Source organism: Epinephelus moara, chromosome 24 (genome assembly GCF_006386435.1).
Source record: "Epinephelus moara isolate mb chromosome 24, YSFRI_EMoa_1.0, whole genome shotgun sequence".
In the NCBI taxonomy this organism is placed as follows: domain Eukaryota; kingdom Metazoa; phylum Chordata; class Actinopteri; order Perciformes; family Serranidae; genus Epinephelus; species Epinephelus moara.
This window is the reverse complement of record NC_065529.1, coordinates 32,978,743-33,005,201: the sequence shown is the minus strand read 5'-3', so window position 1 is coordinate 33,005,201 and position 26,459 is coordinate 32,978,743. Positions and strand designations below refer to the sequence as shown.

The window sequence follows — 26,459 nt, the reverse complement described above, 5'->3', positions numbered from 1 at the left end:
GCCATGTCAAAGAGCATGGGAGCATGAGAGTCAGTCTGACCCAGCAGCCAAAGCAGGACAAGCAAGGAGGGACAGCAGGCAGGGGTTTTCCCATGCAAGCCACGTTGTCACACAGCTCTCACAATGCTCTATAAATAAAGACAAGTAATGGTTTTAGGACCTCGGACTATAGAAGTGTTTAGGGACGACTTTCATTGTCTCGTCTGATCTTGTAGTTTTCTGCGTTTTCCATTTTTGGTGTCTTGGCGGATAGAAAACCTGTATTTTAGCTCGATGCTGCTTCGAAAGCACTCACTGACATTTATTGATGTGACATTTTCAGTAAAAATATTTTGACTCTGCTGTTAAAGCAAATTATTGACACGTTTTTTATTATGATTTCAGCCTCTGTGCTGTTGATTGAAGCTGGCTCTGTCTTTGCAGGTTTTGTATTTTGTGAAAAAAGGAAGTCTCTGACACAGTGTTTATTTTCTTTTTGCATAATGAATTCTGTGAATCAACTTCAGCTAGAACATAACAGTAAAAAAAAGAGGCAACCTGTCAAAGCAGTCAAAGAAAATTTATTTTCAGTGTAAGAGTGCCTGTTTTTTTCGCCTCTCATGTTTTCTGTGCACTGCAGTATCGAGAACAGCAGTTAACCTATCGGGCTGTTGTGGGTGGCTTTCGAGGACAAGCTTTGTTTATATGTTTTGGTTCGGGTGACTCTGGTGGGTTTCTGTGAAAGACTCTCTGTGTGGTTCCCTAATTTGTGGCTGCGGTGGAAAATTCTCATTTGGGATTTGAGTACACGCGGCTTGAAAGCCTCGCAGTCAACACTTCATCAGTGAGTGAGGTCAACTCACTCGCACTTCACACAACGAGTGTACACATATACACAAACACTCACTCACTCACTCACTCACTCACTCACAAAGGCACTCTCTCACACACACACACACACACACACACACACTGACACAGTTTGGGCCTGCTTAACCAATCAGAGTGAAGTGGAGTAGGTCCCCCCAGAAGTGGGTGGGAAAGCTGTTGAAACAGAAGTCTGTCTCAGGACACACAAAGTTTGCGTTGGTGGTTTGGAGAACTTTTCTGCTTGCAACTTCTGCAATAATTTTCCTTTTTTGTCCTGTTATTGTTTTTTTATTGAACTCTGGGGTCCATCAGGGCACAGCTTGAGTGTGGAATGGCTGAACTGGTGCGAATCCGTAAGAAACGGCTGCAGATCCCCATCTCTAGGTAAGACAGGGGGTTAAGATCGATGCAAATGAAGTCATAGTTAGTTAGCCTGTCTTGCATAAATAAGGCTGGAGGACTTTACCAAACATGCTACATCTTTAAATTTAAAATGATTGATCACTGCTGGGTGCAGTAAGGCTGTTTGGATCTCACTCTGCTGTAAGGGTTTTCTTGTTTTGCAGCAATGGAAATATGTGAGTCAAAATACACCCAGTGCTGCACACAGTGATGAGTGATAATGAAGGAGAACTCTGTGGTTTTTCTGACACATTTTATATCTGCAGATCACTGCAAAGCAAACAAAAAGAAGTTTTCGCTTACCTTAAAAAGTCTCCTTTTTAAAAGATACTTGCCCTCTGATTTGTAATTGTAGGTTTGACAGATTTCATTAGGATTTTCTACAACTGTACTTAGCGGCATGAGAGCTTGTCACTTCAAGTTGTTGTGTGATCACTCATCTCAGTCATGCTTTGGCTGTGGGAGGAAGAGGTGCTGCAATGGGTGATGGGTCATGTGGTTTTGTTTTGGTTAACACATTGATGTATTAGTGTCTGCAGGGTTCAGAGCTCGACGCCTTGTTGGGTGTTTGCTCCATAAATTCACACATAATTTGCGTCATGGCAGTCAATATTTACAGGTGTCGATTCATAACACTTTTATGTTGACATTAGATATGATCTCATGTGGATTTAAGTTTTTATTTTCTTCTTTATTCTCAAAAAAATTCATGAAGGCACAGAAATCTATTTAGAGATTTGTGCTGACAAAGCTGATACCATTCAAGCTCTGTAACACTGCTGTGCTCCGAGTAACGATGACACTACGCAGCGTGTAGATTCAACAAAGCCCGAGCCAAAGGAGGATTTGTCATTTCTCTCTATAAACACAGTTTCACGAGTGCACTTGACGAGTAATTTCCTGTAAACGTCCTGTCAGAGGCTCTTCTTCTCTGAACAGTTGAAACAAAAAAGGCCGTGTTATCGCGAAAGATTACTTGAGATTGAAAGTGAGCGGTGGCATTCAGATGCATGCTATTTTTATGACTCAACAGCTTTTGAAAGCCCTTGCCAGCGTGATAAACACTTGAAAAGCTGTGAGCGTCTCATCCCCAGGAGTTGGCTCCACGGTGTGGCCTGGCGCAGTTTGAGCACAATCATTCTGGTCACAGCGGTGTAGACACCAAAATGTTTTGGAGAAATGATCTGTGTTACAAATGTGGTATCAGATCAAATGGATCTCCCTTTCACACGCTCGCAGAGAAAATAAAACCCAATCAAAAGAAGAAAGATTCCACTCCTATAAACTGAGGGTGAGATTTTTCATCAGAGCTGTATTATGCTATGACAGCTTTTGGATTTGTTACCGTGATGAGATTACATTAACACGCTGCAGGTGGGTTACACTGAAGGTGACATGTGCTCCAAGCATTTGCTTTTTATTACGCTGCAGGAGATTAATTCTGTTCCACCACTTCTCTATCCTAATTTGATTAAAAGTTTCAAATTGAGCAACATGTTCTCAGACAAGATCAGAATGTGGCCAAGACTTAAAAACTCCAAAACATCATTTTTCACGGAGCCCACTTTGACAAAATGTGGGTTACATAAGACCTCAACCATGGGAAGTTTTCCTCTCATGGAAAATTTGGCACTAATGATGCCCTTTTGCCACTGGCTCTCTTTGGACAGCTTGGCATTTAAATCACTTCCAAATGAACTCTTTCCTTTCACGATGATTTCTCAACCTGTTAAAGCACTGCTCGGACCTTGTTTCACTCCCTCGAGACAATGACAAGTGCTCTCGATTTATAGAGCTGTTTTAGAAAGCTTGTAAGTCCCCATTTTGTTCAAACTGCGCTTTCTTCCGGAGCTGTAACTTTTATGGCTGTACCCAGTGTGATTTAATGTGAAGACTTTGATGCCAAACTGCTGTAACCTCCAACAATTTTCACACCACTATTACCTCTCAGAGATTGCTGTTTTGAGAGCTGAAAACAGCATTTCCAGTGCTTTCAAAAGAATTATTATTTTGTTGCGATCAAATCCAAATAAACGATTGTGTTTCCTCGCAGGCTGAGGAGCATTCTGAAACAGCTGGAGGAGAAAGATGTCGACTTTGAAGAAATCAAAAAGAATCTGGATTTCACGGCGTCGTTACTGGAGGCAGTTTACCTCGATGGAACAAGGTAGGATATTGTGGAATAATGTGATGTTGGTGTTTTCTTCTGAGCAGGTTTTTATACCAGCTCTTTCAGTAAACAGTTCATTACTTCGAACTTTCTTAGTACAGGTCCAAGAAAAGTGTCAGATAAAAGGCCTTAATTTGTGTTAGAATACAGGTTGACAGTGGGCAAGAAACGGAGTACACCCTGGACAGGTCACTGGCCGGTCACAGGGCTAACACCCATGCACACTTACATTCACACCCACAGGCAACTTAGAGTCATCAATTAACCTTATCTGCATGTTTTTGGTCTGTGAGAGGAAACTGACGCAACCCACAGCGGGGTGTGAGGTTTTTTATTGATTTAAAAAAAATGTATTTACTGAAAAAATAATAAAGTAAGCGACTGCTGTCCTTTACCTGGAGCCATTACATCACCAACTCAAGCCTGTCTCCTTGAAGGTGTACATGTAGGTTACTAAACTGCTTTCTTTATTATGTTGTGGCAACGTAATTGCTGCCTGGATTGTGTTCAGGGACAACATTATTTTAAGGTGATGAAACACTGCATTCATGCAAGGAGGTGGTTGGGGAGGATGGTGGCCGTACAAAGTACAGGACTGTGACACCTGAACCCTGGGTTTGTGTCCAGACTATTGTCTTAGCTTAAGACAACAAAGCATTTTGGTAAAGGTTTGGAAAAGATTGTGATTTTGGTTAAATGTTTACATAAAAAGTAATCAAAGATAATGCTTTAGCCTATTTGAGTGAATACTGTATTGCAAGTTTGCCTATTCTCGTAGACAACATCTGAAATACTTTGTCAGTGAACATTTTATTGATACATTCAGTATCAACATTTTTGCAACTTGTTAGATATGTTCATAAGAAACATTTCCTCATTATGGTTAATTTGTTTCCCTAAAAAAATATATATGTTGTTAGATGAATATAAACATAATTTCTAGGAGACATGCATGCACATACTACACCTGTAATTATCAGTATAACACTGATTATCAGGTGCCAGAAGAGTTATAAATCATTAACAAATGTGCATTCAAAGAAAAGTCCACACCACCTATAATAAATCACTTTTAGAGTTTTAAGAAAACAGCTGATATGAACTTTCATTGTTCCGCTCTTTACACAGACAGGGTTTGTATCTTATTCACAGGAATGTTCGGAGAAATCGTCGTAAATATTGACACAGTCGTTCTACAACTTCCTTAAAAGTGTTACTTTCTTTAATCCTAAGATACCAACTCTGTATCTTAACAGATAACAGATAATTACTCCTTACTTGTATAGTTCTGCGATTAAGGTTATTTAATGTTCTATTTTCCCTTTCAAACTCAGTAACATCGCCTGTAAAGTATAGTCTGATGATGACTTCTGGTTAACTGCCATCATACAGCGGCATGTTCCAAAGAAGAGACCTAATATACGACATTATAGCACAATAACTCTCCCTAGTTCTTTTATTTACTACACTCAAACCCATCAGCTATCAGTCTGACAGCGATAAGCCTCAGGGGGCAATGGTCAATATCTTAAGGGATCCAGTGTATCCAGCTGCTATCCAGGCCAAAACTTTCTCTTACGTGTGCCAATTTTGTTTTTTCCTCGGATTGCAAAGGCATGACCCGTCCTATTTGCACTCTGATTGGCTAGTACTTGTTTTCTTAGTTAGTTAGGTTTAAGCAAGAGGAGTGTGTTTGGTTAGGGTTAGGGTAACAATGTCAGGGTAAGCCAGTCAGAGGCAGGCAAGGTAAGAGTAGGCCAGGTCATGTCGTTACCTCGTGCACCACTAATTTCGGCTAGTCTCTTTATACAGAGATATTTAAACAGACTTTATTGCTACCTCATGGACTGTTTACCTGCTGCTCAAAAGTGATTGGTCAATACTACTCTGGCTACAAACAGATATCAGCCTGCTCCCAATAACAAAATCTTGTACCGCTGCATACAGAATCTGCATACATGTGCAAATATCTTTTGGTAGAGATTAGCACTCCCTCTATACAGTTGTAGAAGCTCAATAGTTTACTCTGTTGTAAGCAGTAAATTAGGATTTTGGACATGTATTAAATGTCGTCATTTTGCGTCATCACTGACAGCTATAGAGTCACATGACTGTTCACAAATTTTCACAATTGATTTGACACCAAAAATAAAGAGGGAACAATAATGCATATTAAATAGGGACTGATTTTGGACACAGTTAGTGATCCTGTGGTGCTTTAATCCAGTACTGATCTTTGACTCTGTGCAAGGGCGAAGTTTTTGTTTCAACATTGGGGGAGACACATATGAAACAGGGGGTTTGGGCGTCCACAGTTTTCCACACTCAAAGACTTAATTAACTGCATAGTGGTGAATTTTTATGCACCGGTTTTCCCTTTTCTGAATCAATTTATGGTGAAAATGTCTTCAATACCATCAAAATAAAAGCCCTCCACTATTTCCCCCCTGAAGTCTACATCCGTGCTTCTGTTTTCTTATCGTCTGTCTAACAGCCACTGTTTGTGTATATGCGTGTTGTTTCTCACAGGCAGTGTCTGGAGTCTGAGGACGACCTTCAGCAGCTGCAGTCAGACGGCGTGCCTTCAGAGGTCACCGATTGGCTGGCGTCCACCTTCACACAGAGGGTCCGGCGGCCTGTGCGGCGCTCGGACGAGAAGCCCAAGTTCCGCAGCATTGTGCACGCGGTGCAGGCAGGGATATTTGTGGAGAGGTAAAATAACACATAGGTTCACTCTGTCTCTATTTCAGTATTATAAGGTCATGATATTTTAGAGGAGGCCTGTGTGATTCATCAGGATGCCTGTAACAAAGCAGCTGCTGCATAAAAGAACCAGTCATACGGCTATATGTATTATTTATGGGACTTAAATACAATAAAATAGGTAAACTATAATCTCATACCATAAAACTCCCATTGTAAATGACTGATCTCCATGGCTGTACTATAACTCTAATGTAAGCTCATACAGTGTTGTTACTATAACAGCTACAGAAAACACAGACAGCTGCACTGGACTGTGAAACATTAGCCTCCTTTTCTCTTTAAAACATCCTTCCAAAGGGGACAGGGACTTTGGAGGATTTATATAAACAGCTCCTGAGACGAGTTCGCTGCACAGTGTCAACATCTGAACTTTAACTGAACTCAACATAAACATTGCATTATTTCAGGATGTTCAAGAGGGCTTACACAGCAGCCATGCCAGACCAACCTGCAGCGGTCGTAAACTGCCTCAGGGTAAGCCTCCACTCATCATAAATCTCTCCGCGCGTCATGTGTTTGTGCAATAAATCGGACATCACAAAAGGGATCATATACACAGCACAAGTATGCATCAATAACGCAGTCACTTTCCCCTCCTTCTCCTCAGGATGTTGACCGCTGGAGCTTTGACGTGTTTGCTCTGAACTCAGCCAGCTCTGATCACGCTCTACGAACTCTGTTCTTTGAGCTGATCACCAGATATGGCCTCAACAGCCGCTTTAAGGTCTCTTTGGATTTCTTTGCACAGTATATATAGTGCACTTCACATTCAATATGTTATGATAGAAATGCAAGAATGTGAGTGCTTTGGATAAAAAAAAAAAAATAACAGTAATATTTTCATTACTACCCTTGTACTTGTAACCTCTGCTTCTGTGGGAAATGTGTGTTGTAATTGCAGATATCATCAGGCATATGGGTTTTATTATCAGTTTGGAACAATGGGTTGCCAAATTATGTGTGCGGATCACATGTCATCATACCGTAAACCCTGTCAATCCGAATCCCAACTTTATTAGAACATTAACATCATCACTGTTTGAGCTTTTATTGTTGACACAAACTTTGTGAACCTTGGATTCTCAAACACGACTCTGACTTTAACGATTATGTAATACACTTTGCAGATCCCCATCTCATGCCTGACAGAGTTCCTGTCTGCGCTGGAGAGAGGATACTGCAAACACAACAACTCTTACCACAGCCACGTTCATGCTGCTGATGTGACTCAGACGCTGCACTGCCTGCTGCTGCGCTCTGGACTTGTGGTACTGTGGGCTCATTTTAATAGTCTTTTTTTATTTTGGGTGCTCCATCCTGTTTTAAAAAGGATAAGGCTGGTTTTTGTATAGTGTCCCAACTGTCAACAAATCCGATGTCCAAAATAGACCTGCTTTTCATTCCTTTACCTTCATTTGTTTCCATTTAAAACGCTGCACTTTTGATTTTTAACATGAGCAGATAACACATTACAAATTCATCGTGTTATAGACGTTCAGAACAATGGACATAAAAAGACACAGAAAGTATTTTTATTGTGTGTGGGAGGGGTCCAATAAGCACAGGACTTTGACAAATGAGACTGGTGTTTGTGTCCTGTGTGAAACCAAAAGTCAGCGTTTTTTGTGTCACAAGAGTTGCTAGTCAGTCGCTCCTCAGTTGTTAGTCAGGTGATGGTCACATGAATTGACTAATGTGATGTCAGCAATGATATTTTCCTAATCCTAACCAAGTAGTTTTGTGGCCTAAACCTAACCACTCATCAAGATACAACTCAAAAGGTTGCCCCCACCATCATTTTATGCTGCTGGAGGCTTCTGCCCAAATGAAAAAACATGACAAGATCCCATTAATTGGATGGATTGCCATCAAATGTGATACATACATTCTTGTTCCTACAGTATGAACAATCTATTCACTTTAAATACACCACCATCATCAGGTCAACATGTTAATTTGTCCAATACTTAGCATGCTAACATACTAAACTAAGCTAATTACCATGATAAACATTTTACCTGCTAGCTTAACATATTCATGTTAGTATTGTCACTGTAATCTTGTAGCATCCTGACATTAGCGTTTACAGCTAGCATGGCTGCAGAGTTATAGTGTTTGGTCAACATAAGCTACATCAGGGTTTTGGCTACACAGGTGGGGATGTGTAGGGTCAATTCTTTGTTGGTTTTGACTTTTTATTAGCCTGGAAATCCAGACTCAAATCTAGAAAGATTTTGAGTCTGGCCTTCACCAATACACCCTTCCTACCCAAGGGGCGGCACTAACTGAGGCATTTCAAATGCCTCCGCACACAATTGGCCAATCAGAGCAAAAAACAAGGTGACGTATTCATTGCACTAAGCCCCATTTGTTTGCCGAAAAGTGGGGCTAACCGATATATTATGCTTTTGCCGTATCCTGTCGGCAAAACTGCAAAAACGTCCTTCCTGGAAACGAAGGCTTCTAGGGCAGTCTTCTGTTTCTCTCTCAAGGAAAAAGATAAGTGTAGTTGGCTTAGCGTTTCTTCCAAAGCTAAACTGAATGGATGTGGTTCTTTGGCAGCTGCCATCTTGGCTGTTTACTTTTCGACTCCTACGGCGCAGCGCTGTCGTCATCATGTTACGTCCGCCCAGAGCCCGCCTCTGTCAGATAGACTGATCAGATTGGTCCGATGGCGATTCAGCGAGCTCTGCTCGTCGGGGCCAGATCCCCGTGCAGAGCAAATTCTAATTTGCTAGGGGCGGGGCATCTGGATTTCCAGGTTAACTTTTTATAGGATTTGCTGACAAAAAGAAAAATAAGCCTTATCCTTTAAAAGGTCCAGTGTGTGGGACTTAGTGGCATCTAGATGTGAGACTGCAAAACCAAATTTTTTTCTCTTGTGACAAGTGTGCAGGAACACTATGGTGGTGAAAAGGCAAAACAGTGAATGGTCCTATCTAGCACCAGTGCTTGATTTGTCCATTCTGTGCTGCTGTAGAGACAACATGGCGGACTCCGTGAAGAAGGGCCCTCTTTGTATGTAGACATAAATGGCTCATTCTAAAGTAACAAAAACACAACTGTTCTTATTTTCAGGTGATTATATACTATGGAAAACATAGTTGTGAAAATAAGATACAATTTTCTGCCAATTAATGCTCCTAAATCCTACACTGGTCTTTTAAACCTAAGTGATCTAAGGACATATAAACTGTAAACTCTGTGCACCCTGCTACACACAGTTTGTTTTTGTATTGATTTGTCCTGTCTCTTGTGTCCATCAAGCACTGGCTGACAGAACTCGAGGTGATGGCGTCACTATTTGCTGCAGCCATCCACGACTTTGAACACACGGGAACCACAAACAACTTTCACATCCACACAAAGTAAGCTCTTTTCCTGAACCTACTATATCAACCCTGTCGTATAAAGAACCAGCTATATACGCTGCATCCTGTTTTGACTTTTGTAAAAAGAGATTTCAGCGACATAGGAATAGTAAGGTAGTGTTTCTTAGATGTAATTTTAGGGGGAGTGGAGGGAGAGCGTGCACTCTAAAGCAAACACATCTTCATGGAGGGAATGCAGTATTTTTAGATGTCCATTTTCCACATAGGAGGGCCGAAGAACGCAGTCTCTTGGCACCCATCATCATCATCATGCTTTATTTTGGGAAAAATAATTGCCCACAATAAGAGAACATGTCTTAGATACAGAATCTACAGTAAACCCCTGAGTCTTTCTTAAGGTCATACTCCACCCAAAATATGTCCTCTCAGTGTCAAACACTGACCTCCTATAGGCTGCAGATACTGGCTGTTATAACTTAACTGCTGTTTCCTTATTAACGAAGAATAGTGGCTGCAGTCAGCTTGAGAAAAGTATCAAAAACATCCAAAGAAACATTTAAAACCACTCCTGCAGCAGAACGCACTTCTCCACTGTCCACCTGTTTGCTCCAAACACTAAACATTTTACCAAAATATGACTAAATAAACAGCTTCATGTGGTGCACCATGGGGCTCCTCAAAGCTCTGAAGCTCTGATTGAGGCTGTGTATAAATGCTGCAAGACTAAACTGGAATTCATTTGAAGTTTCTGTGTATGTCTAAAAAAAATATTTCCCAATAGAGCTGAGGTTCAAATGTTAAAAAGCATTTGTTATACTTGTTTCTATGCACTGTGACAGTTAATTTTATGGGTGCTTTAGTAAACTATAATTTCCTGAAAGGGAACTGATAAGTGACTTGAAAGTCATATGACTGTCCCTCTATCAATGACTGTGTAATTTGGTGGTAATTGTAGGGTAAAAGGAAACAGTGTTCAGCTGGTATATTTCCAGCTAACTCATTAATCACAATTAACTGCCAGCATGAATTATTTTGTCAGTAGCAGCTCAGCTGGCATTTAAAATGTGTCTACAGGTAAGCATAAAAGAAGAATTAAGTTCCCAATAATGAAAGTTGATAATAAAAAGTAAGGCTGGCATGATATCAGACTTTCACCACATGATCATCGCGGCCAAAAGAGTTCACGATAATGATATTGTTGCGGCATCTTTATAAATGTTGAAAAATAATAATCACATTGCTATAAATCAAATTCATTTTTAACTTTGTTTATTGTGCATTCTGTCTCTCTCTTATGGTAAATTAATTACACTCACAATATGAGTATAGGGAGGTGGAGCGAGAGTCTGTAACCATAACTATACAAAACTGCACCAAAAGACCAATTACGCTTTATGGGGAGTAAAACAGCAACCAGGTGGTGTTGGGAGAGGAAGACAAAGTGATAACAGAAAGAAAGGGAAATGATTTATAAGGGCTGGATTATATACACAATATTATCATCTGTGTGTTATTAACATAATATAAATATTTCATTAATAATTATCTTGTCAATAACAGCATATCGCAACATCCATAATAAACAGTAATTTAAAAAAAATATATTAAAGATGGTTTAAATGGAGCAGTTCTTTGTAAAAAATTCCCCTGGAAATAAATGACTCCTTATAAACTTAACAAAACTTGCAACAGAAAGGTGCAACAACTAATGTTTCAACCAAGGAGCGACCTCTGGGGCTGAAAAATAAAGCCTACGCGACAAGTGCCAAAAACTGTAGTCCATCAAATAGCCACTTGAGGCTGTCTACAAAAGAGAGTCAATCCCCATAGACTAAAATTTAAAAAAAAAAGCCCATCTTTACAGCAGAAATAAACACGTTTACAGCCTTTTACAAAAAACGATTTTGGTCTCTATAGCTAGCATAATAGGTAACATTTTATTAAGGGGACATTGTGTAATATTTTCAATTGTTTATTGGCAAAAATCGATGTCTGCATTCATAAATATGTCATTATTGGTGTACTATTACCTCCACCAATAATCTGACTTATTCTCGTAAAAGGAGAATTTCGGATTTGTTTGTACATTGTGCGGGTAAGTCGTCTGGGGCGGTTCCATAACGTTTCGCCAGCAAGGGACATACAGCCGTTTTTGTTGAGAGCCAGGCCAGCGCTGCGTGACTGAGAAGCCAAAGGAGAGGAGCAAGAGGTGCTTTGCTACTACCCCGGCACTACTGCAGCATAACAAAGTCCCACTCTTTGAGCATAATGCAGGATCATGCATATGCAGCATCACGGGAGACGAAATCCTCGTGGCCAAGAAAGCGCAAAAGGAAATCAAAAAGGCAGCGTGACCGGTGAATTCAAAAAATGAGGGTCAACAGCCGGGTAGCCTTTCCCAGGTGGAGAGAGCTGCTGAAGGAGAAAGGTAATGCAATCACAGGCCAGCGCCGCTGTCAGCGGCACAGTGATGCGAGGAGAGGGATGAGATGTGTGAGGTTGAGCATCTTGTCAGTTGTCAAAAGACAAGATGTGATTGGTTTGTTTCGATTTACACCCGCCCCAACAGTTCTACGTTGTAAACACAGCCAGCATGGTGAGGAGGGGGTTTGTCAACTCGCGATGCGTGTGTCTGTGTAGGAGCCTGAATGAATACTCCATGTAGTATCGGATGACATGGTTTCATCAATGTTATCATAGCTTTTTGGTACACAGCTGCTACTGTTGTTGCAAAACGCGTTTGAAACAGTGAGGCGCTAGAGTGCGCTATCTGTTTGAATGCAATATATGATTTCAACGTTAGATGGGAGAAATTCCTACACACTGTGGCTTTAAGGCTTAAAGTTACTCATGTTTAAGGGCATGGCTCTTTGAATGACAGGCTTTCTGCAAGGCGTCACCACAATCTATGAGTCAGATCCACCTCTCGCTCCTCCCCACTTTCATTCTCTTGTCCAAAATGGTCACTTTTGGCTTCAAAAATCCAAGATGGCGACGGCCAAAATGCCAAACTAGTGTCAATCTAGTATTTCTATACAGTCTTTGGTTTCAACATTAAATATTTCTTTTTGTTTAAATTGCCTGCACACTGGCCAACAATATAAATATACATAACAAAAAACATAATAGAAAAATCATAGAAGACAAATTTATTTCTTCATTTAGTCCTGTTGAATTGTTTGTTGTTCATTCCTCCCTCAGGGGATGAGGAAATCTTTTCACTTTACTTTAAGTATAATTACAGCCAGTCTACATACTTTTTACCAGGACTCTACCATCCTAGGAAATTAAAGGTTTTCGGTAATTACGGATCCGTAAAATAAAGTGTTGCTTGAGTTTATTTTCCACCGAGAAATGTTGGCATTATTTAAAACCATTATAACAATCATGAATTCAAGCTGACCGCGACCGCTCTCTCTGTGAAGAATAAAACTTTTTAACAGCCCCCTGAAGGCCATTTAAACACACAGCTCAATGCTTCCTTTGAAGACATTTAACAAGTGTTTTGTTTTATGTTTGCTTTAACAAAATAATCACTAATTGGAAAACTTCTCACATCGTACTTTGTTACCCATTTCAATAGTCTAATAAAGTAGATTATGCAAATTGAGTGGACACCGGATGCCTGATTGAGAAATAAGTTAATTAACTTGCTATACTGAGTCATTAATACCCACATGGTGCCAGTTTTTATCACATCCCACTCCGTCCTCAGCACTTTAAATTCATCATTTCAGACCACAGTCATAGTGCTTAAATTACTCCCTCAGGAGTCTCTTTTTTATCTCATCCTCACCTCCTCCTCCCCTCACCACTACAGGGTTGTAAAACTACACTTTAATGCATACTCACACTCTGTAAACTCCTTCTTTTCTCTGTGACGATCAACTCCTCTTTTGCTTTTTCTCTGTCTTTGTGCCAGGTCAGAGTTTGCATTGATCTACAACGATCGGTCGGTACAGGAAAGCCATCATCTGAGTGCAGCGTTTCGCCTGCTGCAGGACGACCAAATGAACATCTTCACTAATTTGAGCAGAGAGGAATGGATGTAAGACAACTATGTTATTTACCATCAAAAAAATGTGTTGCTTATTGTTGTTTCAGTTAGTTGACACTGACGTCAGGGAAATGACCATTTAAAGAAAAGAGTTAGGCAGATATGGCAGAAAAGAGCTCTTAAAGAATCCAAGCTCCAACAAGGACTCTGTAGGGTTGGCTGGGAGAGCAAACCCAACACCTTTGTTAAATCTTAGTTAAATCAAAATCAGAATCGGAATCAGAAATACTTTATTGATCCCAGAGGGGAAATTGTGATTCATTACAGTCGCTTTGATGTAAAGAACAGAGAATTATAATAAGTATAAGAGTATGAAATAAAAGTATGTAAATATAAAGCAGCATAAAAATCTCTGTGCATAATTGAGAGATTAGAATGGTGTCTGAGCTGCAGCAGTAATCAGTGTTGGCATGAGCATCATTTTTAATACCCATATTCATACAAGTGGATGTGACTAATCAGCTGATAGCCTCACAGCTGTGAATAAACCAGTGAATAATGTGAAGCATAGATGAAACAGCTGGTGTCAGTCAACTAATGCAAGTGCAGCTTAATTTACTATTAACTTAAAGACTTCCTTGAGGATTGGTTCTACATTCAGGGAGGATACAGCAGCCACCACAATTTAAAGGGAAAATCTAATCTTAAACACTTGACCATTTAAAGTTCTATCATCTCTGCCAGTCACAAGCCTGGAGAGGATGTGTTTGGTCATGTGTGTGTGTGTGTGTTTGTCCGCCCACAGCTAATCTTGCAAACTATTGGACCAATCAGCCTCCTGTTTTGTGTTTCTTTGAGTAATTTAGGATCTCCCATGGTTGCATTCATTCAAAATCTTTGAAAAACCTGTTTTATTGACTGTTTTATGCAGTAATTCACAGCTGACTCCTCACTCCTCCGACCGCAAGTCCTAAATAAAAGCACGTAGCAAAAGTATAGACCAAAAGTCATTTCTGTCAATCAGCTCGGCTAAAAACAAGAAACCTTACCATCTGTTGCAGGTCACATAATGGCCTTCATCATGGTTCAACAACTGACATCTTTAGGAAAGTTCAATCTCATTTTGATCCTGTGCATCTGCAGATTAGTTTTATACTCGATACACTTTTCTAGTTCTCATTGTTATATGAAGTTTTTCAACATGGTGACAATGGAAGTCACTTATATAATCAAAGAGTAAAGGTGTCATTGTGTGTGTTTTGCACCAGTGATAAAACCAGAGAGAAATCCATTACAGAAAAGGCAGAGATAATTAAAATGCACCCAAAAGACCAGGGTGCATTTTGAACAAATGTCATGGCAAGCCTTTTCTGGGAAAAACCCAGCTGATCTCCACCTACAGAGTGAGAGTGTCTGAAAACTCACTTACTGAAAAAGAGAGAAAGAGAATAGTCAACAACCTTCTGAGGTTTGCATCATGACAAGAAGAAAGTAAAATATGGCAAGGCAAGCATATTTATAAAGCACCATTCAGACGCAAGGCAATTCAAAGGGCTTTACAAGGGCATAGAAATACAGTAAACATTAGAAAATCGTGACACTTTCTGCAGCACAGAGTGGGAGATACTTGACAAAATTCAAGAACATATTATTGGCAATATCTGCCTTTTTGTCTTATTGTCAGCAAATCTTATGAAAAGACAACACTTGAAACTCTTTGAGGGGTTGTATTAGGTACTTATCCAAAGTCAGTGTATCACATACAGTAGTTGAAAGTCAGCACACCCCCAGTTTGGAGAAGCAGGCTGGAGTCCGACACGGAAGCTAGACAAGAGCTGTGGAGGGGTCAGCAACAAAATGTATTTTAGCCACCTACCAAAAGTCCCACCTAAAAAATTGATATAATTTTAAGTGTACGCTGTATTTAGAATATTATCATTGCTTAAAGCCATTCGATTGCTCTCCTCAAAGCCAGACTTCATTGAGAAAAACATTGATTTAAGATTGCTGAATATAGGAGCTGCGGGTCTACTGCTGCCTCGATCATTTAGTTTGTTTGTTTTATTGTGTGACTTTGGTGTTTGAAATGGGTTAGTTCGGATTCACCAAAGTCACACAATAACACAAACAAACTAACCAATCGAGACAGCCGTAGCCCTTTGTTTAGCAAGCTAAAACTACCATTTATCTAAATGGAGCCTGGTGGCTTTGACAAGAGCATAGATGGGGAACTGAAGTTGTCAACGGCTTCCTCATTAAAACAGGCTGTCTGACGGAAAGGTAAAGCAGTGAAAATACTCTCAGCATAGCATAAACTTAAACTGTTATTGCTTTATTTGGGTGGGACTTTTTTAGGTGGCTAAAATATGTTTTGTTGCTGACCGCCATCCACAGCAGTGCATGGCCTCTGTGGCAGACTCCAGCCTGCTTCTCCAAACTAGGGGCGTGCAGACTGACATCTGCTGTATGTAATACACTGACCATGGATAAGTACCTCGTATAACCCTGGTAGTTCATTTTGTAACAATCCCACATACACTGTCCTGCTGCTGTACTGTTAATACTCCCAAGAGCACCAAATGTATATTAATCTGCTGCTTAAAAAAATGAAACTATAAGTTTGTGACCTGTTTTTAAAGATGTACAACTTCAGACGGAAGTAGTGTGTTTGGAAGAAGTAATGGCAGCCTTATGGTTTGAAATACAACCTGAGTGGTGCAGTTGCATTGGTGGATTTAAAATGGCTACAGGGTGAAATACTGACAGACAGCGACAGGAGGGAACAAATTAAGGCAAATATCTGTCCTTAGATGAGTCTTTGAATCCTTACCAGTTACAAGGCTGCTCCTCACACTGTCCCTGACCTCTGACCTCATAAGATAAAATGTCTCTTTTAGGAATCAATAAAGGATCATGTTACTATTTCTGTTTGGTGACTCATTCACTAATCAGCAGTTGGATAGTGAATGAGTCACTGTGTACTTCCTGTGACTGCACTAACCACCGATCATGGATGTCGTCAGGGAGCTAAAATCATCATTTTATATTTCACTTTAACAGCATGATATGTGACGTATGTAAACAATTAAAAGTGAAAAAACTCAACAGAGGTTGATGATATGGGTACTGGCTCACTTTCTCTCCACGTATGTACATATATTAGTTGTGCAAACCATTCCTTTCTGGACTAAAACACAGTTTATGATGAGAATATTTGAACTGTATAAACAGTGTTTATACTCATGGCAGCTGATGCTTCATACATCACAGATACAGTATGTGACTGTTTTATTCATGGAAGCACTCTGCAAATATCGCCAAAGATAAACACCAGCAGCATTATATGTAGTGGGCTTTTCTAGCAGTCGGCGTTACCATGGGAACAAGAAAATCCATCATGCAATCTAAAAAGGTTACCCCACTGAATCTGCTGTTTTTACTGTACAGTTACTTCCCATAATGCAAGGTCATCTGGTAGACTGTTTGTGTTTTTGTTTACAGGGAGCTGCGATCGCTTGTCATAGAGATGGTGCTGTCCACGGACATGTCCTCACACCTACTCCAAGTCAAAGGGATGAAATCCTGTCTACAACAACAAGAACGGTAATAAGACTCTGTTCTGTTTGTTCACGCTGTGGTGCACAAATCAACAGGTCATAAAATGAAATGTTCAGAGCAGCTGATTCAAACATCCTGCACTGAGAGACGCACAGTCAAATCAGTGTGACAGCAGCTGGTGTCAAGTCTGCTTTTTTCAGACATGTCTGAGACACACAACAAAACCGCAAAAACAGGAAGTGCATCATGTTTTTTCTCTGACAGGATTGACAAGCCCAAAGCGCTGTCTCTGTTACTCCACACGGCTGACATAAGCCATCCATCCAAGCCCTGGGCGCTGCACTCTCGCTGGACCAAAGCCCTGATGGAGGAGTTTTTCAGGCAGGTAGGAGCTCTAATGGACCTCAACTGACAATGTGACTCCTTCTCTGCTTCTCTTCTGTTCTTTTGAGGTCAAGCATTGTATTATCAGATTTAAGTTATTGCTCTATGATAAGGTCAAACATGAAAAAATAAGATAGTAGTGAGAATACATAATCATTAAGGAAATAATTTGACATTCTGGGAAATAATTAAATATTTAGGCTACTTATTTGCTTTCTTGCTGAATTTGTTTGATGAGAAAATTGACACTCTCTCTCATATCTGGTTAGCAAATATGTGGCTCAGCTTGTAATTTTAACACTTCGTTTTTTGTAGTGAATAAACAAAAGAGAAATAACATATTAATTAGTGATATTTTCCCTTCTGAGAGAACTGAAATATTCAATAAAACAATTTACATTGCCTACCCACACATAAAAACAGCATGAATAGCCTTCTTAATGTCAGACATGTCTAGCCAACGAGCTAATTATGGCCCACAGACCAATTGTGAACGGCCTGCAGCTCATCTTTCAAAATATACTATATGTGATCTCATGATATTGGTTTTTTGTTCCCCTCACAACGGCAGGACTATCATACAGTTTTTAGACATGCACCAAGTAGGAGCTATGCAGGTGAAAGTAATGTGTTTTCATAAAAATAAAATAAACAGATGTACAGCTACCTGACAGCTGACATTTCCAGCTAGGTAGCAGACATGGACATTGCAAAGAAGTGTTAAATCAACAGCGAGGGCTGGACCGCTTTCAGGAGTGGTGGAAAGTTGTATACTTTTCAGTATACAGTTTGCGTTTGTCTCATTTGTATAATTTTTCTTTCTTTTTTTTAATAACCCATATGATGCCCACAGTTATTTTCACATTATCTAGTCTGGTCCCCTGGACCCCCAAAGTTTGGACATCCCTGCATGATTTCTAAGTAATCGCCAGCATAAATTTTTGCAGTGAATGTTTCTGCAAACCACAGATATGTTTCATTTGTACATTTCATACTGTATATAGCACATATGTTGAAACTGTATTGGATTAGGCACAGACCCACTCGGTTAGGATTATGAAGATAATGTTTTGGCTTAAAACACCTGGTATGGTTGCTAAAAAAGTGACTTAAATATCTAGAACTGTGTTGTTGTTGTTGTTTGTTGGTCTTGAACAGTCTCACCTATGTGTCATGACATTCACGAGCCTCTCCTCCTCCTGTTGAGAAACTCATGAAAACTCAAATATACATTAAGCTCATATACATTTTACTAGAACTACATTGTTTTGGAAATATTGATATGATGCATATGTACAATGCCAAAACTTTATCCTGACGACTAGGCTGTGTAATTTCATGTAACTGTGATAAGTGATCTAAAGACAGAAGACCAAAGAAACTCTAAATATTCACATTTTATTCACACTTTTTTGCTTAAAAAATGACTGCATCAATTAATCAGTTATCATAATTGTTCCCAATTAATTTTATCTTGATCAACTAATTTTTAAATTGAAAAATTATTTAAACTCTACTGAAGAAAATAAAGTTAAGAAGTGTTTTTGTAACTGGGATAGGTGTACCCCCACAGGGGCACTTTAGAGTGCTGCAGGGGGTTGATGAGTTTTTTTGAAAATGTTCTTTTAAAATTTATCAGTCATGATCATAATTCCCAACATTTTTAAATAAATAAATTGTGGGTGCAATTTGTTCAGCAGTTTGTTGCAACAGCAATGCAGTCTCAGCGTTACTGCATGATGACAGAAATATAACATGACAAATATAATATGGCATAACAGCTATGTACAAAAGTATAACAGGGAAAGGGACACTATTATAGAACTATCATATGAAAGGCTTTTGAGTTATTGTGTTGATTTTATCAGTGTTTTTCGTTGGTTCTGTAAAGTCTGACTGTGAGTGTGGATGTCAGAGTGTTGTAAAGAGAATATTACTTTCACATATGCGCCGATCATTTTTACTCTGCTCTTTCATGTCCTACGTACCTCTATTCTTATCTGATGGGTTTGATCTGTAATCATCTCTGCATGATTGATGAGTCAAAAGGTTGGATGCCAAATAACAGCTGTTCAGTTTTGTAAATGACTCATCGGAGTCTGAAAGTCAGAGTGAGAAACCTTCAAAGAGGTTTATTACGTCAGAGCTAAAGAAAACGACATAAATAGCACCTCAGGTATGAAGCAGAGACAGTCAGAGAGAGGAAAGTCATTTTGAGAAGTTTATTGAACATGCACTTTGCATAGCTGAAGCCACACTCGATCTTACAAGCTCAGATTTTGTACAAGATTTAAGCCTGGTAAAAAATCCACAAAGAATCAATGAGCCAGATACACCAAATGGTGATGGTGTTTTTCAAAACTCCCAAACTTCATAAAAAATGGAGCCTAGAGGAAGATTGTTCTTGACCCTTTGGAACAATATGTGTAACAAAACAGCACAGCGATATCTCTGTAAAAAACAAACACTTTTATTTGCACTACCCCTGCTGAAAACACAGCAAATTGCTGCAAAATGTCCGCATTTGGTGCCTTAAAAGCCACTGGAAAAACAGTAACAGGTCACTAAAACACAACCGGTGTAGTTGTTTGTTGGTCTCGAACAGTGCTCTGCAGCTTGGCAGGCATCTCACCTAGGTATCACATCATCCACCATCACCTCCACCTCCTTATGACAAAGCCAGCTCATATACATCACCTCAGAAAAATTAATAGGTAACACTTTACTTAAAGGTATCTACATAAGGGTGACATGACACTATCATGAACTTGTCATAAACATTATGTACATGTCATAAACGTTTATGACTGCTGTCATTAAGTGTCATTCGGTTTTTGTCATGACAAGTTGACATTATTTGGGTTGTCTTGATTATGACAACCTGACATTAACCAGGATGACATTACCAGAAGATATCTTAGTATCAATCATTATGTCAACTTGTCATAAACACAAAAAGAGTTGCATTTCTTGTTAATGTCAAGTTGTCATGACAAAGACATCTTCTGGTAATGTCACCCTGGTTAATGTCAAGTTGTCATTATAAGGTCATCCCAAACAAATTTAATGTCAACTTGTCATGACAAAGACAACTTCTGGTAATGTCACTTTAATTAATGTCAAGTTGTCATAATCAAGACAACCCAGACAATGTCAACTTGTCATTACAAAAACCAAATGACACTTAATAACAGCAGTCATGAATGTTTATGACATGTACATAATGTTCATGAAAGGTTCATGACCATGTCATTTCATAGTTATGGCAGTGTCATGTCTCCCTTATGTAGATACCTTCAAGTAAAGTGTAACCAATTAAGATAATATGAATGACATGTACAAATGTAACGTATTCATGGTTTGCAGAAACATAAAATGCCAATGCTTTCCTCTGGGGACTGGTCTGCAACAACCGGCAGTGCTACAGGAGTAGAACAAAATATGAATGAGTAGTTTTGAAGCTAATCAGCTGAGCTTAGAGTGGAAAACAAAAGGTTTTTGACCTTATAACAGATGACAACATTGTTAATTTTTTTAAAAGAAGCTCAGGGGGATTTACCTTGTCAAAAGAAATTGAAACCCTGAATGGATCTGGATAAAAAGGGAAAACAAAGGGACTGAGTTATTAACAAGTAAACAAGAGTGCCCACAAGGTCCATTTAGCAGCTGTTATGGAGCTTTACAGGATATAACATGATCCTAATCAGCACATGGCGGTGTCATGGAATTAGTGTTTTCTATTTATATATTTCTAAGCTGTCATCTATGTGAAGTCCTTCAAAAGCTCTGGAAATGGTTGTTGAAAATCTAGTTTCATGACAAGTCGGAAAAATCTGGATCACGTGATGTAGAACTGCAACTAAATGGACCTTGAGATGAGGTTGTTTGACAAAGTGTTTAGCCTCGTTGTTACAGATATCAAGTGACGCGTGGCTCTGCAACTCTCCTGATTGAGGCTGATTTTGTTTATTGCTCAGGATACATTTGGCCAAAGTTTTAGACCTGTTAGACGTGAGATGCAATCATCCAGTCATGTTTAGGAAGTGTTTATAGTGATGTCTGAGTTGCTGTAACTGTCAATTACACGTTCTTACAAACGACTTAAAATGTCATTATTTTCACACAAATTCTGAGTCTTGCCAGATGTCAATGAGAGAAGCGGCTGCTACTTTGACTGAGTGGATGTCCAATACATGCAAAAGCAATACGTTTCTGTGCTGGCATCCTCTCTGCTCTATTTTCACTGCCTGGACTTGAAGAATAAATAGAATAGAGGAGGTGTCGGGCAGCCCTACTCTCTTTGAAAAGAATGTGTTTGAAACTGATCTCAAAAAAGGCTCTTTAATGTTTGTTGTGTGACTTTAAAAAACAAAAGCAGTATATGGTATTCTTTGAACAATCTGAAAGCCGCAGGTGCCGAGTGTGCTGGAGTCAAATCAAGTTATTTTCAGGTGACGTGTGGGATGCCCTTTAAGATATCTTCTCTCTCTCTTTCTATCATTGTGAGGGTGATAGAGAGGCAGAGCTCGGCCTTCCCTTCTCTCCTCTGTGTGATCGAAAAAGCACCCTGGTAGCTGAGTCTCAGATTGGTACGTCTCACAAAAAACACTTTCTTTCACTCATTTTTCTCACTGATATTCTATAAAAATAGATTTAGTTACCATTCATACTTCTGTTTGGTGAAGTCATGAATCTGCTGTAACATATATGAGCTTGGAGGCATTTTAACTTCAAATGTTAATATGGCGATATCGTCTTTTTCAGGTTTCATAGACTTCATTGTGTATCCTACATTCTCTCTGCTGACGGACATGGCTGAAAAGATTGTTATTCCTCTGGTGGAGGAGAACCCAGGTCCGCCAGACCCCTGCAACAGACACAGGTAACAACAGAGAACACTTAGTTGTTGGAAAAGTACATGTACTAAATTATTTCTGCCTTTGTGAAAGCAACAGCCGTACCCAGAGGCATTATGTTTTCGAGTTCTCAGTCCGTCCTTTTCTCATGAATGTGATCTCTCAGGAACGCCTTGAGGGAATGTCTTCAAATCTGGCACAAATGTCCACTTGGACTCGAGGATGAACTGATTAGATTTTGGCGGTCAAAGGTCACTGTGATCTCACAAAACACATTTTGGGCTGTAATTCAAGAATTCATATGCTCATTCACACAACTGTTTAATCGGATAAAATGTTGAAGTGATGACATTTTATATCCAAATAGTCATCTTCACAGTTACATGAATGTAAACTGCAACTTGACTGGTTGGTGGAGGCAGTAATTGTAGTTTGGTTGGATATTCAGCTGATTTGATTATGAGGATAAAGACTGGAAACCATGAATGTATTAAGAAAGCTGTATACGACGCCTCCACTCAGTGTTGTGACTAGTTTGTCCCAGTGGCTGCTTGTGGCATTGCAATGACAAACGCTCTGTGACCCTAAAAGCATCGTTGCCATAGACCACCATTATAATAGACACATCTGTGTAACTGTGACAGAAAACCTTGAACTGCAAACAAGGTCCATTATTACTCTTTGTAATATCAAAGTCCTTAGGATGAGTGGAAACACTAATGTGCAAAGTGTGGAACTAAGCTAAAACTTTTTTTTGGCTGATATACTCAGCAAGCGATTTCCTGTGATATGAACCATCTTGGAGTCCAGTATCCACTTCTTATAACACATCCATGTTGGATACAGGGGGACACAGCTATCCTGGCTCTGTCCACAGTCTGAAAAAGTCTGCCTACCATCACATCTCGCCCAAAAACCCCCCAAAAAGCTGCCATATACGTTGTCTGTGCAAGCACTTACAACCCATATTTATGTTTACGTTAGGCGGCAACCTCTAGTGGCCATTGTAATTATCACAGGAGAAAAGGAGAAAGTCAGGTGACAGAATAAAAGGCAAAATGTCCATGTAAGCAGAAGGTTGGGGTGGATGGATGTGTCAAACAAACAAAGGACTTTCCCCAAGGAGACTGCTTTTCCTATCCTGTGTGAAACCAAAAGTCAAAGTTGTTAACTCAAAGCAAAAAAGCAGATAAACATATTTATCAAATGGTTTTGGCCTATGTACAAGAAAGAAAGAAAGAAAGAAAGAAAGAAAGAAAGAAAGAAAGAAAGGGCAAGTTTATTTATATAGCACCTTAATATACACAAATGTTATTCAAAGTGCTTTGCAGGAAAAATATAAGAAAAATAAAATGATTAAAAAAATAGAAGACTGAAATAAGGTAAATAGAAACACAGGCATGTTTAATAAAAGTAAATAAAAGACCATAAAAACTGATCAATGAAAAGCTTTGAAAAAGAGAACAGCATTAAACTTAGTTTTAAAAATGGGCTACAACTGGGGCATATCTTGGTTCAAGGGGAGCATAATGGCTGAAACCTGCTTCACCGCATTTGGATTTAACTCTGGGCACCACTACCTGACCAGTCCCTGCAGACTGGAGAGACTTACCTGGCTTGAACTCAGCACACATATCAGCAATATACTTTGGGCCCAGACCACTGAGTGACTTTTTGACAGTAAGTGAGGCCTTGAAGTCAATGCTACATTTAACTGGAAGCCAGTGCAAGGATTTTAGCACTGATGAAAAATGTTCGCCAGAAAGAAAGAAAGAAAGAAAGAAAGAAAGAAAGAAAGAAAGAAAGAAAGGTGAATGGTAAAACTGGGGAACATAAAGTATTGCTATGAAAGCACTGTTATATCTCAACAGTAATCTGTGGAAGGAGAGCTCCAGAGGTCTGCAGTGGAGTCTCGCTCATATCACAGCTGAACTGGTGAGCTTCCGCTCCATTTGGACACGACACACCGAAGACAACAAGCTCAAATGGAAGGAGAGTGGCTCCAATGGTATGTCATATATTCATTCATTCATTCATTGAATGTACTGTATGCACTTTGTAAAGTCACAGCTATCACAACACTGCTTACCATTTAACAATCCTGAGAAATGGTTTTACTTTTCTGTCATCTTTCTCAACCATTTGGAATTAAAATGCTCACCTGTAAACGTCTGACATCCTCTGCTAACACAGTATGAAAGATCTTTGTTCTGGATGTGTGGCTGATTTGGCAGACACAAAGCCACTCTGCTCCATGAATGTGCTCAGTGTCCCTGATTTGATTTGTTATCTTCACTCATTTCGCAGTGATCTCATGAGGAGATTTACAGATATTGTTTCCCGTTGAGCTTAACAGAATTTTCCAATGCCTTTTCCAATCTCCTGTATCCTCCAGGATTTTCAGACCCCGACGTGACAAAAGAGCAGAGATCCAGACAAGAGGAGCTGTCAGAAAAATCCCTGCAAGAGCCCATTACAGACACCAAACAGTAGACAAGACTTCATGCACGATATGTGCTGTTTGTCATAGAATACCTACAACAGTTACCTGAGGTTAATGCTGAGTCACTGTTTGTAACAAAACCACAATGCCTTCTTATGTGATGGTCGAGGGAGCTGCAGGAGGGAGGGGTGGTTTAAGGTTAACATCATCTTCCCAAGGTAAGATGCAGTATAGTCACAGAGATGTCCTCATGTCTTATTTCAAGTGTAGTATACTGTGATAATTTAAATGCAAAGTGTACATGCTGGCCATGTTATACAGTATAGTGCATGTTATTAATTTAATTTGCCACCAAAACACTTGTAAGGAACATTTTACCTTTAATAGTTTGACCTGTACACAAATCATTTAACCATGCAATAAATGTTGAGAAACTCTCCATGTTTTTACGTGAAGTATTGATTTATTATGAGGCTGGCCTAGTTTTGGAGAGATATTGTGCTCCGTTGTTTTTAATTAATACATTTAAGGGATTCAGCTGCAAGGCCAGACACCCTAATCTTTGATTAAATTGAAGCTGCTGGCCTTGCATCATTTTAACAATTATTTTATTCTGTTCCAAGTCTGTGAAATACAGTAACAGCACATTTAGTGGCTTATTCAGCAAAGCCATAACCATAAACTACAAGAAGATAATGTTCTGCACAAACCCAAGAGCACATTTTGGCTTAAAGGCCGACTCAAGTGATATCTCCACTGTTTTCTACTGTATTATATAATCCCTTTTTAAAAATATCTTGCAATCTTTTTGAGTAGTTTGACTGTAATGCTGAGTTCACACTGCGAGCAGAAGTGCGCCAATTTTCTGTGGCTGCCTGCTTGCTTTCAGTGTTTATGTTGCACAATTATTCTCATTAGAATACACTCTTAGAAATAAAGGTTCCAAAAGGGTTCTTGCTGAAAGGCTGAGGTTTTACTGCAGAACCCTTTTTCTAATGAGAACCTTTTTTTAAAAAGGTGGTGGTCATGGTGAAGAGGGAGTTGAGCCACAGGGCAAAGCTTTCAATATACTGGTCCATCTATGTCCCAACCCTCATCTATGGTCATGAGCTCTGGGTAGTGACCGAAAGAATGAGATCGCAGACACAAGCAGCCAAATTGAGTTTCCTCTGTGGGGTGACTGGGCTCAGCCTTAGAGACAGGTTGAGGAGCATAGACATCCGAAGGGAGCTCGGAGTAGAGTCGCTGCTCCTTCGCGACAAAAGGGGTCAGTTGAGGTGGTTCGGGCAACTGATTAAGATGCCTCCTGGGTGCCTCTTGTTAGAGGTGTTCCATACATGTCCCACTGGTAGGAGGCATCAGGGCAGACCCAGAACACACTGGAGGGATTACATATCTCATCTAGCCTGGTAACGCTTCGGGGTCCCACAGGAGGAGCTGGAAAGTGTTGCTGGGGAGAGGCTGTTGCTCAGCCTGCTGCCCTCATGACCCGGCCCCTGAAGCAGATGAAAATGGATGGATAAATGGATGGATGTATTGAAAGTATAATTGTAAATTCATGTCCAGCAGGCATGGTGGTGTGGTGGTTAGCACTGTCGCCTCACAGCAAGAGGGTTCCCAGTTTGATCCCGGGTGTGGGAGCCCTTCTGTGCGGAGTTTGCATGTTCTCCCCGTGTCAGCGTGGGTTCTCTCCGGTCACTCC

General features: G+C 39.8%; 1 protein-coding gene across 1 annotated transcript; it reads left to right on the top strand.

Annotated features, from left to right (window-relative positions):
- Positions 1-1,031: 1,031 nt before the first annotated feature.
- LOC126386603 (dual specificity calcium/calmodulin-dependent 3',5'-cyclic nucleotide phosphodiesterase 1B-like) lies at positions 1,032-25,198 on the top strand. Its single transcript, XM_050039030.1, has 14 exons — positions 1,032-1,233; positions 3,305-3,418; positions 5,951-6,133; positions 6,595-6,661; positions 6,795-6,911; positions 7,315-7,455; positions 9,455-9,555; positions 13,442-13,567; positions 17,018-17,119; positions 17,339-17,459; positions 21,966-22,047; positions 22,223-22,340; positions 24,186-24,322; positions 24,710-25,198. Exons 1-14 carry the CDS (start codon positions 1,181-1,183, stop codon positions 24,805-24,807), a joined length of 1,560 nt encoding a protein of 519 aa, XP_049894987.1. The 5' UTR covers positions 1,032-1,180; the 3' UTR covers positions 24,808-25,198.
- The last annotated feature ends 1,261 nt before the right edge of the window (positions 25,199-26,459 follow it).

Bases quoted from the DNA above. Each gene is read 5' to 3' on its own strand.
- LOC126386603 (XM_050039030.1), top strand. From the start codon at position 1,181: ATGGCTGAACTGGTGCGAATCCGTAAGAAACGGCTGCAGATCCCCATC. The intron at 3,419-5,950 runs GTAGGATATTGT...TGTTTCTCACAG, and splicing joins GTTTACCTCGATGGAACAAG to GCAGTGTCTGGAGTCTGAGG. The intron at 22,341-24,185 runs GTAACAACAGAG...ATATCTCAACAG, and splicing joins GACCCCTGCAACAGACACAG to TAATCTGTGGAAGGAGAGCT.